Genomic DNA, 16188 nt, shown 5'->3' on the forward strand with positions numbered 1-16188 from the left:
TACAGCCAATGAAGTACTTTTGAAGTGGAGCCACTGTTGTAATGTGGGAAACGCGGCAGCCAATTTGCGCACAGCAAGCTCCCACAAACAGCAATGTGATAATGACCAGATAATCTGTTTTAGTGATGTTGGTTGAGGGACAAGTATTGGCCCCAGGACACTGGGGAGAACTCCCCTGCTCTTCTTCGAAATAGTGTCGTGGGATCTTTTACGTCCACTTGAGAGGGCAGATGGGGCCTCGGTTTAACATTTATGTAAATAGCCTCTTTTCTGCGTTGCACCATTTTGTGATTCCAAGGAATCAAGTTCATAGAATGGTTACAGCACAGAAGGAGGCCATTCTGCCCGTCGAGCCCGTGCCCTGGGTGAAACAAAAACCTACGCCCTCCCACTTCCGATTGCAGAAAGACACTCGATCGTTAACCATAAAAACCATCGAGCCCCAGACACCACGTGGGGCGGGTAAATCGGCGCGATGATGTAATCGCCACAGCCAAAAAAAAAGGGGGCGGGGCCCTCGGGGCGATGACGACCGATCACCCCACGCCGCAGCCGGCGCTGTGATTGGCTGCTTCACGCTGGTTCTAGCGGCACGCGGCCCAGTCCCGCCTCCCCCACCCCCCCGCGCGCTGGTGCCCACTCAACCGAACCTTGGGGCGAGCTGACGGCTGATTGGTGGGATCGGGCGGCCCGCGCGCGCCGCGCCCTCCGCGCCTCTGATCGCTGATTGGCCCGGCCAGCTGTCAATCAGGCGTATAGCGGTTTGGTGTGGGGGTGGGGCGGGGTCTGGTCGGGGTGCCGCCCCTTTCTATTTCCGCTAGCGAGTTAGGTTTGTCCTGGCGTTTATTGACATGGAGCCACGGCGGGTGAGCTCGGTGTAAACACGGAATCCAGCCTCCGCCCCCCGGGCCGGTTACACACACACACACACACACACACACACCCCTCCCCCCACTGTCCCCGCCGCAAACATGCCGTTTAACATGAATAACGGCGGGCAGCCACACACAGCCCCCGAGACGGCAATGATGTTCGAGGACTCGTCCCTGGACAACCTGGACCCGTCCCTGACCGAGAGCAGCGAGATCGACAGCGCGCTGCTCAGTGACATTGATGGTGAGTGGTCGGCAGGGCCTATGGGGGGCTGGGAAGGATCAATGGGTGTTGGGAAGGATCGGTGGGGGTTGGGAAGGATCCATGAGTGTTGGGAAGGATCCATGGGATTGGGAAGGATCAATGGGGGTTGGTGGGTGTTGGGAAGGATCGGTGGGGGTTGGTGGGTGTTGGGAAGGATCCATGGGGTTGGGAAGGAGCAATGGGGGTTGGTGGGTGTTGGGAAGGATCCAGGGGGGGTTGGGAAGGATTAATGGGAGTTGGTGGGTGTTGGGAAGGATCCATGGGTGTCGGATGGGCAGGTCCCATGGTGGTGTTGGGCAGAGCCTGGCAGCTGTGGGTATGTCAAGGCATCTATGGGCATAGTCTGGCAGTGTTGGCTGGCACCTGTGGGCATTGCCTGGTAAAACTGGGCACTGCCTAATGAGCTTTTTGGAGCATCCTAGGGATGAGCCTGGCATCTCTGGAACTTGGGCCCCGTGGCCATTGCCTGATGGGCATGGGCAGTCGTGGGTAGAATTAGGAATGTGTGGAATCGCTTAGCGAAACAATTGAAAGCATTTGCTTATCACTGGTTTAAAATTTGAGAGTGCTGTTCAAGTTATGCTAATATGTATAAAAAAATGTTATTTCTTGTACTTTCATGATTTTCGATAGATGTACATTATTTCAAATGGCATGTATTTCTATACAACTGTAAATGACTCCTGTAAATCCCGTGTCAGTACTGCTTCACCCATTTACTGATGTGCTTTTTTAGTCAATGTTGCTTGGCAGGCTTCTCCTTCTAATTTATAGCAATAACTTCGATAAACTTTTGAATGATACTGTATTCAATTTGAAATGAAATGTAGTTTAAGCAATGTCACAAAGCACAGACCGTTTTCAAAAGAAAGAAATAAGTTTACGAAAAATAATATTTAGAACTGAACTCTACCTTGAATTGCTGTGGGGCATTGGGCAAGGAAGAAAATGGTTTATATGTACACTTAATAATTAATATATTTATCTTGCCAAAACTTTTGACTTTTATATGAATCTTTTTTCAAAGTGGTGGGCGAGCATGCTGTTTGCCCAGTAGCATTGGCACTCTGCAGCTCTGGCATGGTTGCATTTGCTGAGTTGCGTGTTCAGTTTGAACCAAACCCCTTTCAGCCTCTCGGGCAGTGATGTCACGCCAGGGTTACTAGCGGTTATTGCCTTCTGCTGCTGGGGAATTCTCAAGTTCATCTACACGCTGATCTACTCTCAGACACGTACAGCATCTAGGAAACTTGGTGCTGGTGTAAATCAAAAGGGGCACTTTGTTTTTTGTATTTGCGTCTAATCCTTAATAAAATGTCAATTTTGTGGAGCCCTTTCTGATAATATTTTTAAAGCAAGAAATGTTAGGATGGTTCAGTATTTTAATTTAAAAAAAATCTTTTAATTTTCTGAAACTGTAATCATGTCGCAGTATTAGATGATAATTTTAAATGTCTCGAGTGTAGTTTGAAGGCTGGCAACTGATGGAATGAGCTTTAGGAGCAGGTGTCCGATAGTAACCTCCGGTTATTCACCTTTCTGAATTAATCAGTGCTCCTGGCATGTAGACTGTTAAAACAAATCCTTTCTGTCATGTCTGAGTGGTAAACCAAACATAGCGAGCGACCAGGGCACTGCAGCGATTGGTTCAACCAGATCACCTCATGAGGAAAAAAAAGATTCCAAAATCCGCCCCTCAATTTGAATACAGTCGGGGGATTTTTTTCCTTTGAGGGAGGAGGAGTAGGCAAGGAGTAAAGCAGTTGTGTTTCCTTACTGCTCTGCAATGTGGTTTCGCACTCGCACTGTTCCAAGAGGCTAAGCAGATAAGATCTTAGTGTTCTTGTGCATGACTGAAAATATTGCTCTTAACGTCGCAACTTAAACCTTGTGTGAAGTTTTGAACAGATGAGGTGTTGCAATGGACTGCACATTTGAAGGTAATGTAGTTTTACTGTTAAGTAAACTACACTAAGAGTGTAGTTTTACTGTTAAGGTTGAGGTGTATTGGTATATAAGTGACCTAAAGTTAACTTTATTATGATTGTGCTTTAACTTATGCAGGATAATATATTTTAAAACACTTTTTTAAAACTAGGTTGGTTTCTATTCCCTCAGCATATTTTACAAGATTGCTATATTTGATTTTAGATGTAGTTATTTCAGTTTTAGTATGTACAGGAAACTCTTTTAATTGGCACCTAAATATCCGGAAATCTCTCTTAACCGGCAAAATTCAGGAGTAGGTTCAGGTAAGTTTTACTTTATATTAGTGGCCGTGTAACCGGGGTTCCTGGATCTGTGGCCGTGTAACTGGGGTTCCTGCACCTGTGGCCGTGCAACAGGGACTCCTGGATCTGTGGCCGTGTAACTGGGGTTCCTGCACAAGTGCCGTGTAACCGGGGCTCCTGTACCTGTGGCCGTGTACGGGGCTCTCATACCTTGGTAAGTATACCTCTCTGTAATCCGGACTTTTTGATCAACCGGCACCGCGCCGGTCCTGTCGGTGCCAGATAAAAAAGAGTTTCCTGTAGTACTGAATGGCGTCAAAAACGCAATTAACTTTATTTTGAAAATGCAAGGCATTAAGCAATGCATTTGTGAAAGCGGACAGATTAATATTAAGGATAATATTTGTGCTGTTTGCTTGCAGTTGCAAAGTAAATTAATACTTGATTCAAGATCTGAAATACGGAGCATTGGCAGTAATCCAAAATACATGGGAGCCATGGAGTTAGGACAGTTAATGGCAATGGTATCCCCTGATACGGTTTAGGAATTGATTGTATTGAAAGAGCTGCCCTAATTTTAATTCTAAATTTAAGATGATTCAGATTTTTCTAATGTAGATTTTAATGAACAGAAACTACCTGCATTTATATAGCGCCTTATCACAACCTCAGGATGTCCCAAGACACATCGCAATTAATTAATTAGTTTTGAACTGCAGTCACCATTGTTGTGTCGGCAACTCTTTAAGTTTACGAAATTATTTTAGTGGAGCCCATCTGTAATTAGGGCAGAGTAAATGCTCCATTGTGTCTATGATAACTGCCATCAGCCCCCTTTTTTCTTCGCCATGTACCATAAGTAAAGTTAGCAACTTACTTATTCATGTAATTTGTGTTCTGCTTGATTTACAGATATGTTGCAGCTGATTAGCAACCAGGATGGAGAGTTCCCCGGGTTGTTTGACAACCACTTTGCCAGCACCCCACTGCAGGTTAGCAGTCCCCCCGTCCTGCCTAACCAGGGCTCGCTGAACTTGTCCCTCGACAGCCTCTTGGGGGATAGCGACAAGGCGCCAACCCCTGTGAAAATGTACCAGGGGCCTCCGCTCCATCCGCAGCTTCAGCAACCGCAGCTCCTTCAGGCCCCCGCTCCACAACATGTCAAGCAAGAGACTGCTCAGATGCCACAGGGCCAACAGCAGCAGCCTCTCAGGATGTCACAGAGTTTTACAGCCTCCCCGCAATCACAGGCAGAGTTTGTGCAGCAGCAGCAGCCCTTGCTGAGCTATCAGAATACCAATGGATTTACGGGTAATTGATTCTCATTTAGAATCGCATTGAACAAAGCTTGTCTGATACTTTATGGTTTGGGACTTTGATGCATAAGATTTGTATTTAACTGCCCCTTATCAGTTGAAATGTAATCATCTTTGCACGCTCATAAATGTGTGTGTTTTTCCTCACTATCTTAATCCTATTGTAAGATACAGTAATCCATAAACTATAGACATGATACTTTTAAACTGGGCTCACACTAATATTTGCTATTTCTTATCTGATGTGCAGTTAGCATGAATTAAAAGGCAAACATCAGCTTCAGATAGGTTCATCATAGTTGTGAAGAGGCAAGAAGTGTTGGCGAAGTAAAGATGCCCTGCTACTTGTTTTAGATGTTGGGTGTAACATAGAGCTGTACAGAATTGCAAATTATAGTCACTTATATTTTTCCTCTCATTTTCTTCCTCTTCTGAAGGCACTGAATTGTTCTGGCGTACAGTTCCATGGGCACATGCTACCCTCCGCTATGGTGCTTAAATGGTCATTCTTCATCTCTGAGCTTACCCTATTGGCAGGGTATTCGATTATTGCAGGGGTGGAGGGGGGCATTACAGCCGAGTCCAGTCTTTCTGGTCCTGGTGCTCCCTAATGTGAGGTTTCCAGCATCGGCCACTTGATGTGATCAGCAGTGGGAAATAAGACTGACTTTCCTATTTTTTTTTTGTCACCTCCTTAGTCCAAGAACAGTTAGACTGCCCCCTACTGACACCAACTAACTCAGCACCGACCAGGGTTGAACCTGGGGCCCTCTGGTCTGCACAGTTCACTTGCACAATAGGCAGTGCACTTACCAAAGAGGTAAGGTTAAACCTACATGAATAGTTAGTTAGGCCACAGTGAGAATACTGTGTCCGGTTTTTGGGTCCTTCGCTTTAGGAAGGATGTCAAGGTGGTGGAAATGGTGCGGAAGAGATTCACTCGGGTCATACCAGGGATGAGGGGCTTTAGTTATGAGGACACTAGAGAAACTAAGGGCTCTCTTCATTAGGACAAAGAAGGTTAAGCGGAGACCTTGAGGATAACGCGGGAATATCTATTTTCACTGCTTGGTGAGTTGGTAACTAAAGGGGCTACATTTAAGATTGTCAAAAGAATGAAGGGAGAAGATAGGAGAATTTTTCTTAAATAGTTGTCCCACCAGAAACAATGGAGGGAGCAGAATCCATGATGGATTTTAAAAAGGAAGTGGGTAATTATTTGAAGAAGAGATTTTTTAAAAGTATATAGGGAAAGGTCGTGGGAATAGGACCAAGTGAGAGGTGCGATGGGCTGAATGGCCGCTTTTCCTACCACCATAAAATTCTACCACAGACTGAGGCATCTCCTGAATAGGTATGATTTATTGAACTGCATGGGGTGAAAAACTTCATAGGTCTGAGGACTGTTGTCTCCAGAATATAATTTAATAAGTCTTGCAGTATAGGTATTTTGCCACTCCAGGAGCTGCTATTTCCAGTGCTCACTGAGGGGCTCCAGAGTCAGAAACTCAGTCCTTCACCAATGAACTTTGGCAGTGCATGCCAGGCTGTGGGGCCAGTCACAACAGGCTTGTTTCCGGTTACACATGCCCCCTTTCTAACAGGGGGTTGCCATCAGAAGCTCAGCCCCTGATGGATGGATATATATATTTTTGAAACCCGCACCGTCCCCCCTCATCTAACGCTGTTTGAGACCGACTGTAGCACCCGTGCCTCCGCTCTATCCGAGATCAGTGGTGATTGAATCTGGGGCCTTTCTGTTCTGTTGGGGCCCCAGTTCACAGTGAGCAAGCGTGTTTACCAACTGAGGTATGGGAGCAGTTGAGCCGACTGCATTGGGTGGTGTGTCTTGTATTTCCTTAGAGCTGTTTGACCTTAGCTTGCGTGGTCAGTTCCTGACGTGTGGGACTGGTGCACCCAGCAGCGACCCTAATATAACCATGCCACGTTGATTAAATCTGGCTGCTGGAAGACCTTTTTTTTTTTTACTGTGTCATCCTGGCAGCCTGTCTCACTAAATTTGTAAGTTTACACCAGGTGCCACCCCATATGCAAGTCCAGCGTGTCCGGGACTGGCAGCCGAAGCTGTCTTCTAAAGTCAACGTAAAAACAGCTTAAAATGGATTAGAAAGTTAAGGCTAAATATTAATTACAAATTTTCAGAGTGAGGTGCATCCTAGTGAGATTAAGATCGCTGTTTCACTAAACCCAGCATGCATTAATTGTAGACTGTTGAGTAATGTAGGCTATTAGTTACAGTGTTGCTAAACAAAATGCACGAACAAAAATCTTTTCTTTGTAGGAATAGTCCTGGTGTGGGAGGATCTGCTGTGTTGGAACGTGCTGCTTTTTTTGTTTCAGTAGCACTGGCTGAATTAAATATTTCGTTTGTCACTTTACTTGAGCAGAATTATTTTGAAAATGGGAATGAAACTGTTGTGCTGTGTGACTTTTGGTCGAGGGGGTCACCAACATCTGAATCCTCCCCACTACCATCAGAATCTAGCTAACTTAAATGGGCAAGAAAGGGTAGAAAATGGGTAGTTTCTCACATATATATCCTGTTACTGCCTTTAAGGAAAAATAAACACAATTTATACAGCTTGCATTTTTAAATGCTGGGAGCGGGCCCCAGGATTTTGCCTTTTAATTTGGTGACCATCACAATGCCACCTATCACTGGGAGCAACGCTAACATTCAGCTGTTGAAGTGCTCCCGATTAAAGGCGCCCAGACTAACAGTAACGGCGCATTCATGCGGGAAAGTCCTGTTTCCTGCACTTTTAAGTTTATCTTACTTGATAGAGTAAATGAGGAGACACTGTTTCCGGTGGCAGGAGGGCCAGTAACCAGAGGGCACAGATTCAAGATCATTAGAGAAAGGACCAGAGGGGAATTATTTTTTTACGCAGCGAGTTGTTGTGAACTGGAATGCGCTGCGTGAAAAGGTGGTGGAAGCGGATTCAATAATAGCTTTCAAAAACGAATTGGATGTACTTGAAAAGGAAAAAGTTGCTGGGCTATGGGGAAAGAGCAGTGGGGCGGGACTAATTGAATAGCTCTTTCAAAGAGCCAGCACTGTTACAATGGGCCGAATGGTCTCTTTCTGTGCTGTATGATTCTGTCTATGCCTTGAGACTTTTTACGATTCAGACTAGTATAGTTCAGCAGCATTTCAGAACCTGTCAGCATAAAAGACATTCAGAGAAATTCACCACTTTACAATTTGCATGAGGGCTTGGGTGAGCGCCAGACTTGTCAGAGTGGGACTAGACTACAGAGGGTTGAGGAGCAATGCCCCAATGTACAAAGCTGTTTTAAACTAGGTAAATGGACTGGAAAAAATTATCAGTGAAAGATTTCTTTTTGACAAGGTTAAACAGTCAGAGACCATTGAAAAATCCAACTGCATGCAAATAAAAAGAGCTTGTTTGGTCAGAACTTACTGCATAATTACGTTTTCCTGGCACGAACCTTGCAGTGTTTGTAAGTCACTGCGATTGATCAACCCACCATTGCTGATTCCAATCTGTAGCTGTGCTTTACACCCCACAAAACCTTGTTAAATACTGGTTTACCTAACGCAACCTTTATTTCCAGACAACCCGTGATTTTTCTTTTTGCCTTTTTGAAAGAAAAGACACTGTATTCTTGAAAGGTGTTTGAAAGAAAACATAAGTCTTTCCTCTTGACAGTTTCAAAAAATGTCAGTGATGACAGTCCGCTGGCCTGACGTCCAGGGCTTGCTTCTGAGTTCAGGCCACTTAAAGAAAAGATTCTGGTGCTGGTTGGAGCATTGGGCTCGGACAATTCAAGTTCAAATCCCAATGGTCTGATGCTTGCACCCAGGTTTCCCCCTTGGAGAGGGGTGGGTTTCAGCATAGAATCATACAGCACAGAAGGAGCCTGTTCAGGCTGTTGTGCCTCTGAAAGAGCTTTCCATTTAGTCCCATTCACATGCCCTTTTACATTTTCTTTTTCGGAAGCTGTTGTGGTTTCTGCTTGCAGTAGTGTTATAGGGCATTCCATATCGTAACAACCCTCTGAGTAAAAGGAATTCTCCTAACTTCTCTTGTACAAGCCTCCGAATAAAGACTGACTGGAGTGCATCTACAGTACAAGGGTGCCTCCTGGTGGATCAGCCAAGGAAGAGCTTCCTTGCCAACTCACCCCTGACTCTGAAATAATGGGGACTCATTACAAAAAGTATGCTTTTCAATTTTCCTTCCCCCAAGCAATGTGGGCCATTCATGGACTGAGGGAATGGGCAAGCAGCCTGCTGTAGAAGTGCCTTACTTCTTAGCTCTGGGTAATGACTCAATACACACTTGGATTCGTCAGATGGACAGGCCTTTTATTTAACTTGCAAGGGGAATCAGTACCTCCACTCAAGGGGTGAGGCTACTATTCCAATGATACGGCGTAAGCGTTCCATATTTATACAGTGTAACAAACAAGTTTGATTGACATTCCTTTGTTCCTCTATCAGGATACATTTTAGATTAATCATCAGGTAGAAATAACATATTGACAGAAGGATCCTGGACACATAAGTCAACCGTTAATCTATAACAGGGCATGAATCGTGTAACCGGAGGTCCTCTTTAATCATATATTGGGAGGCTAGCTTTGCTTACGGTCACAAGTTATCAGGTCATTGGTACATCAAAGGAACTCATTATTTCACTTCTACATTCTCATTAGGTGGGCAGACATCTGTTCTTGGCTGTAGTTCGAGTACGTGCAATAGCTCTAGTTACACATCGACACTTGCCCAGTGTCAAGTCTGAAAACTTTTACCCAGCAAGCACTTGAAATTAACCCCTTATATCATGTAGATTTCCTCACTGCTAGCATGCTTTCGTCAGTCTGTTTTGCACCTGGTCACTAGGAATGGCACAAGATTAGATTGGGTTGCTTTTCTCCAACTTTAAATAAAATGCTTAGGACTTTTTATATTTGAAGAAAATAAAACTGGTTGGCTTTTGGTCGGTGCTTAGCCAGAATCAACTAGGCAATGGTTGACAATTGATTGATCTCATCCGGTTCCCACCTTCAGTGAAATGGGCAGCCTGTGGGCCTTCGTGCCTTTTCAGAGGACATTGGGAGGAACTTTAACCTTAAAAAAAGAGTGGGTTTGGAGTGTGGAGGTAGTTAAATTGTTAAAAATGGGATTCTCAACCTGATCCCACCTCCAACCTGCCCACTTCCGGTTTTAACGGAGGCGAGACGGGAAGCAGGAAGGGGACGAGCGACCAACCCGCTCCCAGGGGGCGGAACGCCAATTTATTTAATTATTATAATAATGAGGCTGGAAGCCTCTGGTTTTTTTTAACCTCCACTTTGTTCTTAACGGCATGTGGAGGGATTTCACACAATTTGTGAAACCCGGCAGTTAAAGCAAGACGGGGACTGCTGGATCCAGGAGGTAAGTGCTGTTATATCTACCTCCTGGATCCAGGGTCCCTGCCTACCCCACGTCCTGCCATCGGAGACACCCCCCCCCCCCAGTGAGGGCTCCGATCTCCCCCCACCGATGATGGTGTAGCTGGCCCCGATCGTCTCTTCACCCACCCCGATCATCCGGCCCTGATCTCTGCCCAACCCCCCCCCCCCGCCCCCCCCCCGATCCTTTTAACAGCACGGCCAAATCGCTGGCCAACGCCCCCTCCCCCCGATCCTTTCCCCGGCTCGATCCCTGATTCCCCCCCCCCGCACAAAATTCCGGCCAATGCTCTTGGTAGATCAGGGAATTTCTTTTAAAACATGGGCTCTGAGACTCCTCAAAGTAAAGAGCTTGCATTGATACGGCACCGTTCACAACCTGAGGACATCCCAAGCATTTCACATCCAATTAGGTACTTGTGAAGTGTAATCACCGTTGTAATGTAGGGATGCGCGGCACCCAATTTGCGCACAGCAAGCTCCCACAAGTAGCAGTGTGATAATCTGTTTTACCGGCGATAGTTGAGGGATTAATGTTGGCCAAGAGAACGCCCCTACTCTTTGAAGAGCACCAAGGGTTCTTTCTCGTCTACCTGAGAGGGCAGACGGGGCCTCAGTTTAATGTCTCATGTGAAAGGCATTGCTTTTAACACTGCAGCATTCCCTCATTACTGCACTAATGTTCCGTGCTGAAGTCCCTGGAGTGGGGCTTGCACCCACGGTCTTCTGACTCACTGACGAGAGTGCTACTCCTGAGCCAAGGCTGGCACCTAACCAGGTCGTTTTACCCCCAGTAAAGTATCTTAAATTGAAGTTTAATTTTCCTTTTGGTTTTATTTTGTGTAGCACTACCACAGGGGATGGCTACCCAGCAGCTCCAGAGCCTGGCAGTCCCTCAGCAGATGCAGCCCATGACCATCCAGGCCCAGGCCCAGAATGTTTCTGCCCAGCACCTTTTGACTGCTGCAACAGCCAGTTCTATTCAGACAGTCTCGTCACAGCTCCAGCAAATACCGGTAAGTAACTTCAGTTGCTGGGAAAGACAAACCCGAGAGGGGAAGGAGGAGGAGGAGAAGAGTTGAATGTTGCAGAACCCAGATTCTGATTTCTGACTTAACAACTTGTACAGCAAGTGTAGAGAATTTTACAGGAAACTTTGTGCTATCCGGCACCGACGGCACCGAGCTGTTGCCGTTCCCTCAAAACTGCCGGACAAACCAGCGTTAATGTTGAAGCATACGGAGCTTTTCATCTCCGTATCTGACAACAAACACTGTTGCTTAGCAACAGCTTCTAAACAGTCGGCCCGTACCTTGGATAGTGTCTCTCTCAAGCTGTTGCTAAGCTACAGAGACTTTGCAGAGCCTGACTGTTGGGGGAAAAAAAGCCACGAGAAGAAAAAAAACCTAACAAAACGGCTCCTGATTTTTGCCGGTGGCTCGAGCTTGCCGGACATTTAGCCTCCAGATAACACAAAGTTTCCTGTAATTTGAAAATGACATTTGCATGTCTAGTCCCAACGGTTAGAAAAGTTATCACTGGTGAATTTCTGAATGTTGATCTCTTTCCCCCACAAGTCTGTCTTTTGGTGAGGTATGTCACCTCCACTCTCTACTGCAGCTTGGTTGACATTGGGAGTATGTCAGGAGCAAGATTGCCCCTATCCTAGCACTTCTGTTATAAAAAATGAAGACATCCTGTATTAATTGAGTGCACAATTCAGTTCCAGATGGGGAGTCGGCCGGGTGGGATGTGCACATTCTGGCACGAGGCCTGCCTCTAGGAATAGCTGACAGTTTATCTTTTGTGGATTCCCTGGAAGTACTGAAAGGAATATTGTGTAAAAGTTGGATTGTGAAATGAACCACGGCTACAATGGTAGCAAGTGAATGAAATAATAAACTGTGGATTGATGGCATTAAATCCAAGGGTAAAATCTGTTGTTTGGCTGTAATTCACGTTTTGATCGGCAGTTCAGTCACAATTCAATAATAATCAAATTATAGCAGCTTCTGAAAAACAAAGCTTTTTACAACAAGCTGTACATCTGAGAGTACTTTGTATACATGTTCAGTGAGTGATTTGTGCAGCTATTTGTCTGCTGTTATTGCTAGGTTGGAGACGGACAAAGCAACTGAGGACCTTTTGTTTGTCACGGGGAACTGGACAACAACAACGGCTTGTATTTATGTAGCGCCTTTAATGTAGTAAAACGTCCCAAGGTGCTTCACAGGAGTGTTATAAAACAAAGTTTGACACTGAGTCACGTAAGGAGAAATTAGGGCGGGTGACCAAAAGCTTGGTCAAAGAGGTAGGTTTTAAGGAGCGTCTTAAAGGAGGAAGGAGGCAGAGAGGTTATGGGAGGGAATTCCAGAGCTTCGGGCCCAGGGAGCTGAAGACACGGCCGCCAGTGGTTTGGCGATTAAAATCAGGGATGCTCAAGAGGGCAGAGTTCGAGGAGCACAGATAGCTCTTGAGGGTTGTGGGGCTGGAAGGAGATTAGAAATAGCTTCACACATGAAGACTTGCCATTTGACAGTGTACAGGAGGACATCCAAGACTTGTGGAATCCAACTTCAGCAAGCGTAAATACCTTCAGGTGACGGGGAGGGGAGAACATTTGCAAAAAGTCCTCCTGAAAACCATTTTTTCACAATTCCCTCACGAAATTTGGAACTGCTCGACTGACATGTCATCGATCATAGAACGCAGCCCAGAGAAAATGTTGCAACGGAGGGAAGTGGTGAAGCGATCGAGCAGAAATATAAAAATGTGGGTTGGTCTTGATTTTGTATCTGTATTTTTCTGCAGGTAATTTTCCAGCCTCAGTTCATTAAGGCTGACTCGTTGCTTCTGACAGCCCTGAAGCCGGACGGAAGTACTGTTCTGACATCAGTAAAGTCTCCTACCATATCGACTCTAGCAACTGCCACTACTCCCATTCAAACTGCATCCCTGCAAATGCCGGTAGGTAGACCACAGCTATCGGTATCATTGTGTTACATTGACTAGGAGACTAGATTTTGGTAGATCTTGTTAGTTAAAGGTCGAATTATTCCAAGTAAATGAATCTCAACCGTTTTAAATGCTTCTAAACCTTTAAAATAAGATTACTGTCTTCAGTTCACTTATAGGTATTTGTCATTGCTAATATGTGATGAGAGACTAAATAATTGTTCTTGAAATTACTGCTCTGGCATTCTGTTTGAGGAGATTTTCTACGATCTACAGGTGAAAGTAGTGCTGTATAATTTAGCAAAGGCGTATGATTTGATGTGGCAGTGGGAGGAGACCTGCATGATTGCACGTTAAACCCATATCAAAGTGTGTTTAGTGTTGGATTTGTTGCTATTTCATGCATACAAAATTTGAGACAATTAGGTGCAAGTGTGACACAGATTTGTGTATTTACAGTTGTGATAGTTTTAAGAGTGTTGGTAATCCAAATATCACACTTTGGACCAAACACCAACAAATCACAATTCCCTAAAATAAAGTACACAAAGAGGGAGAGCAAACCAGTCATTTCCTGCTAGTTTTTCTGAGCTTGAGATAGTCTGGCCCTTTAAGGAAAGCAGCAACCCAGCTGAAAAGCTAAAGAAACATTCAACCACAACAATAATTAGGCTTTTCTTGATCTTGGGGCCTATTTAGATCACTTGCCCCACAGAGGAGAGCAATGGCCTTAAATGGACAGGCCAAGTTAGCTGCTAAGTATCACAGCCAGGGGTCTGGAACATGTTATCAGTGGGCAACATCACAAGCGATCCACCAGCATGTTCTTAAATTGCGACAGTTGCGTGAAGGGCCAAAGATCACAGTGCACGCTACCTAAAGTTGAAATTGATTTCAGCACAAGACACAATGGTGTATTTAGAGTTTAGGTGGAACAAGGAGGCAAAGGATTTTTATTTAAATAATCTATAATACAAAGCTGACTTTATGTTGATTTAATAAAAAAAATGAAATATAGTGTAAATTTGTTCTCCTTATTGTCAGAATCTGTCCTGAGTTTGTTTATAAATTTTATATTCTCCAGGCTCTGGTCAGTGGAAACACAATTTTGACAACAGTCCCTCTGCTGGTAGATGCAGACAAACTTCCTATCAATCGCATGCCAGTAACTGGTAGACCTTGCAACGCACCGAACAAGGGGGAAAAACGCACGGCACATAACGCTATTGAGAAACGCTACAGGTCATCCATCAATGACAAGATTGTGGAGCTGAAAGACCTTGTCGTTGGCACTGAAGGCAAGGTAAAATACTCTTACTAAACTAAGAATCTGACCATTAACTGGAAAAATAGATGCATTAATCACACGTTGATGATACTTGATTAAATGGTCCCTTTTGTCTGTAATTTTTTGAAAAATAACAACAGTTTCCTTGTTGGATAAATATATTGCTTGATGGGGTGATGCTGAGCCATGCCAACCACTAAAGTCAGATCCCTGGTCTGTGCGGAGTTTGCCGCAATTAATTAGTTAGCGCATCCTTGGGTTAGAGTGTGGAAAGATAAGCCAGCGTTCCCATTTCTAATCACTATCCTGTGACCCATGCTGAAAAGTACACATTTGGATGCCACTTGAGGGCACAGTCCGGCTCCGCTATGATGCACCTGCTGTCAAATATCCTGCTGGCACTTGCTGTCGAGCCTTCTGTATCAAGAATGACCATTTGCGTGAAGCACCAGAGGGGTGCTGACACTTGTGGAACTAGACACTAGTGTGAATCAAGACCTTTAGGAAAGGAGGGGAAAACTAATAACATTCAAAAAACAAATCTTCAGCTCCTTTTTTGACCTTGTTGTACCTTCCCTTCCCCCACCCAGCCCTGATTGAAGGAGGCGTAAGGCAAGCAGGCAATCTGCAGCTACCTCTCGACTGATGCTGGTCAGTAACTATCTGGCAGTAGGTGCACAATAATAGTCTGGGCTGAAGCTTTCTCCAAGCTGTCCTTCCTTGCAAGGAAGAACGTTGCCTTCTTGTTAGGAGCTGCTCGGAATCTGACCCTCCCCGTGTGAGGAGTGGCGAAGGTGCAGTCGTGCATCCTAAGAAGCTGCGAGACTGGCTCACTGCGTGTGCCACAGGCCATCTGCTTCTTAGCCACCATTTTAATTTGTAAAATGTGAATTTGTAATATTTTGAAAACTGTTTTTTTTGTTTTCTTGCTTTGCCCTGACAGTTGAACAAGTCGGCAATACTGAGGAAAGCTGTCGATTATATTCGCTTCTTGCAACAAACCAATCAGAAGTTGAAACAGGAGAACCTGGTGCTGAGAATGGCCACCCAGAAAAACCGTAAGTGCTCAGTGACATGAATCTTGTCATTCATGTGGAAATGACTTATGAAATAATACTGGGCGGCCTGCTGGTGGCGCTGTCCAGGGAGAGTATAAATACTCGGGCACGGGCCCAGCTTGCTCAGGACATTCTTTAACAGGAACTAGTGAAGGACACAACTAGATCTCCAGGTTGAAAAACAGTTGATTAAAGCTTTGTTTAATGCTTCGACCGAGTGCCTAGTAGTTTTCTTAGTCACTCAGCGTGTCGCACACACATCAGATGGTTGGGACAGGGTGAAACTAGAATCTCGAGCAATTTGTTGTACTAATTAGGTGCAAATAAAATAATACCCGTTTCTATTTTGCTGTGGTTTGGGAGTTGGGCCATGAGCATGCTGGTAGCACACTGGTTGGTGTTTGTGATGCCCTCTCACACAAAGCGTTCACAGGTCTCAGGCCCCCCCCCCACCCCTCTCTCTCTGTCTCGGCACAGAAATTACAGAGACTGCGGAATACTTGGTCTGCCTATTTACCGAATAACACCAAAGTGGGGGGAGTAAACGGCAGGAACCTAAATAGTGGCTAAAAACGTAAATTATTAGTCACACTAAAACAAATATGATCTTAATTGGGTTTTGATTGGAAACTGTTTCTTAACAAGGCATATTTTCCTTTGATACTTGTATATTATTTGAAATAGATTAGCTACAGATTCCCAACATAGCAGATATTATACTATAGTCAATGTCCCGTGGTGTTGCACACTGGGCGTGA

At 45.0% G+C, this 16188-nt stretch overlaps 1 protein-coding gene across 3 annotated transcripts in view; it reads left to right on the forward strand.

Annotated features, from left to right (window-relative positions):
* Positions 1–827: 827 nt before the first annotated feature.
* Positions 828–16188, forward strand: part of srebf1 (sterol regulatory element binding transcription factor 1) — a 42881-nt gene continuing 27520 nt past the window's right edge. Inside the window, exons 1-6 of one of the 3 annotated variants that reach the window (XM_086000192.1) lie at positions 828–1116; positions 4281–4679; positions 10976–11145; positions 12941–13096; positions 14169–14387; positions 15316–15430. In XM_086000192.1, the coding sequence (XP_085856318.1) occupies positions 972–1116; positions 4281–4679; positions 10976–11145; positions 12941–13096; positions 14169–14387; positions 15316–15430 (1204 nt within the window). In that variant the 5' untranslated portion in view covers positions 828–971. Of the gene's footprint in view, positions 1117–2298; positions 3078–4280; positions 4680–5422; positions 5505–10975; positions 11146–12940; positions 13097–14168; positions 14388–15315; positions 15431–16188 lie in introns of those variants that run through there. The other 2 variants (XM_086000193.1, XM_086000195.1) reach the window with 2 other exon arrangements.

Source organism: Somniosus microcephalus, chromosome 11 (assembly GCF_052327205.1).
Source record: "Somniosus microcephalus isolate GS21.2 chromosome 11, FLI_Smic_1.0, whole genome shotgun sequence".
Classification (NCBI taxonomy): Eukaryota; Metazoa; Chordata; class Chondrichthyes; order Squaliformes; family Somniosidae; genus Somniosus; species Somniosus microcephalus.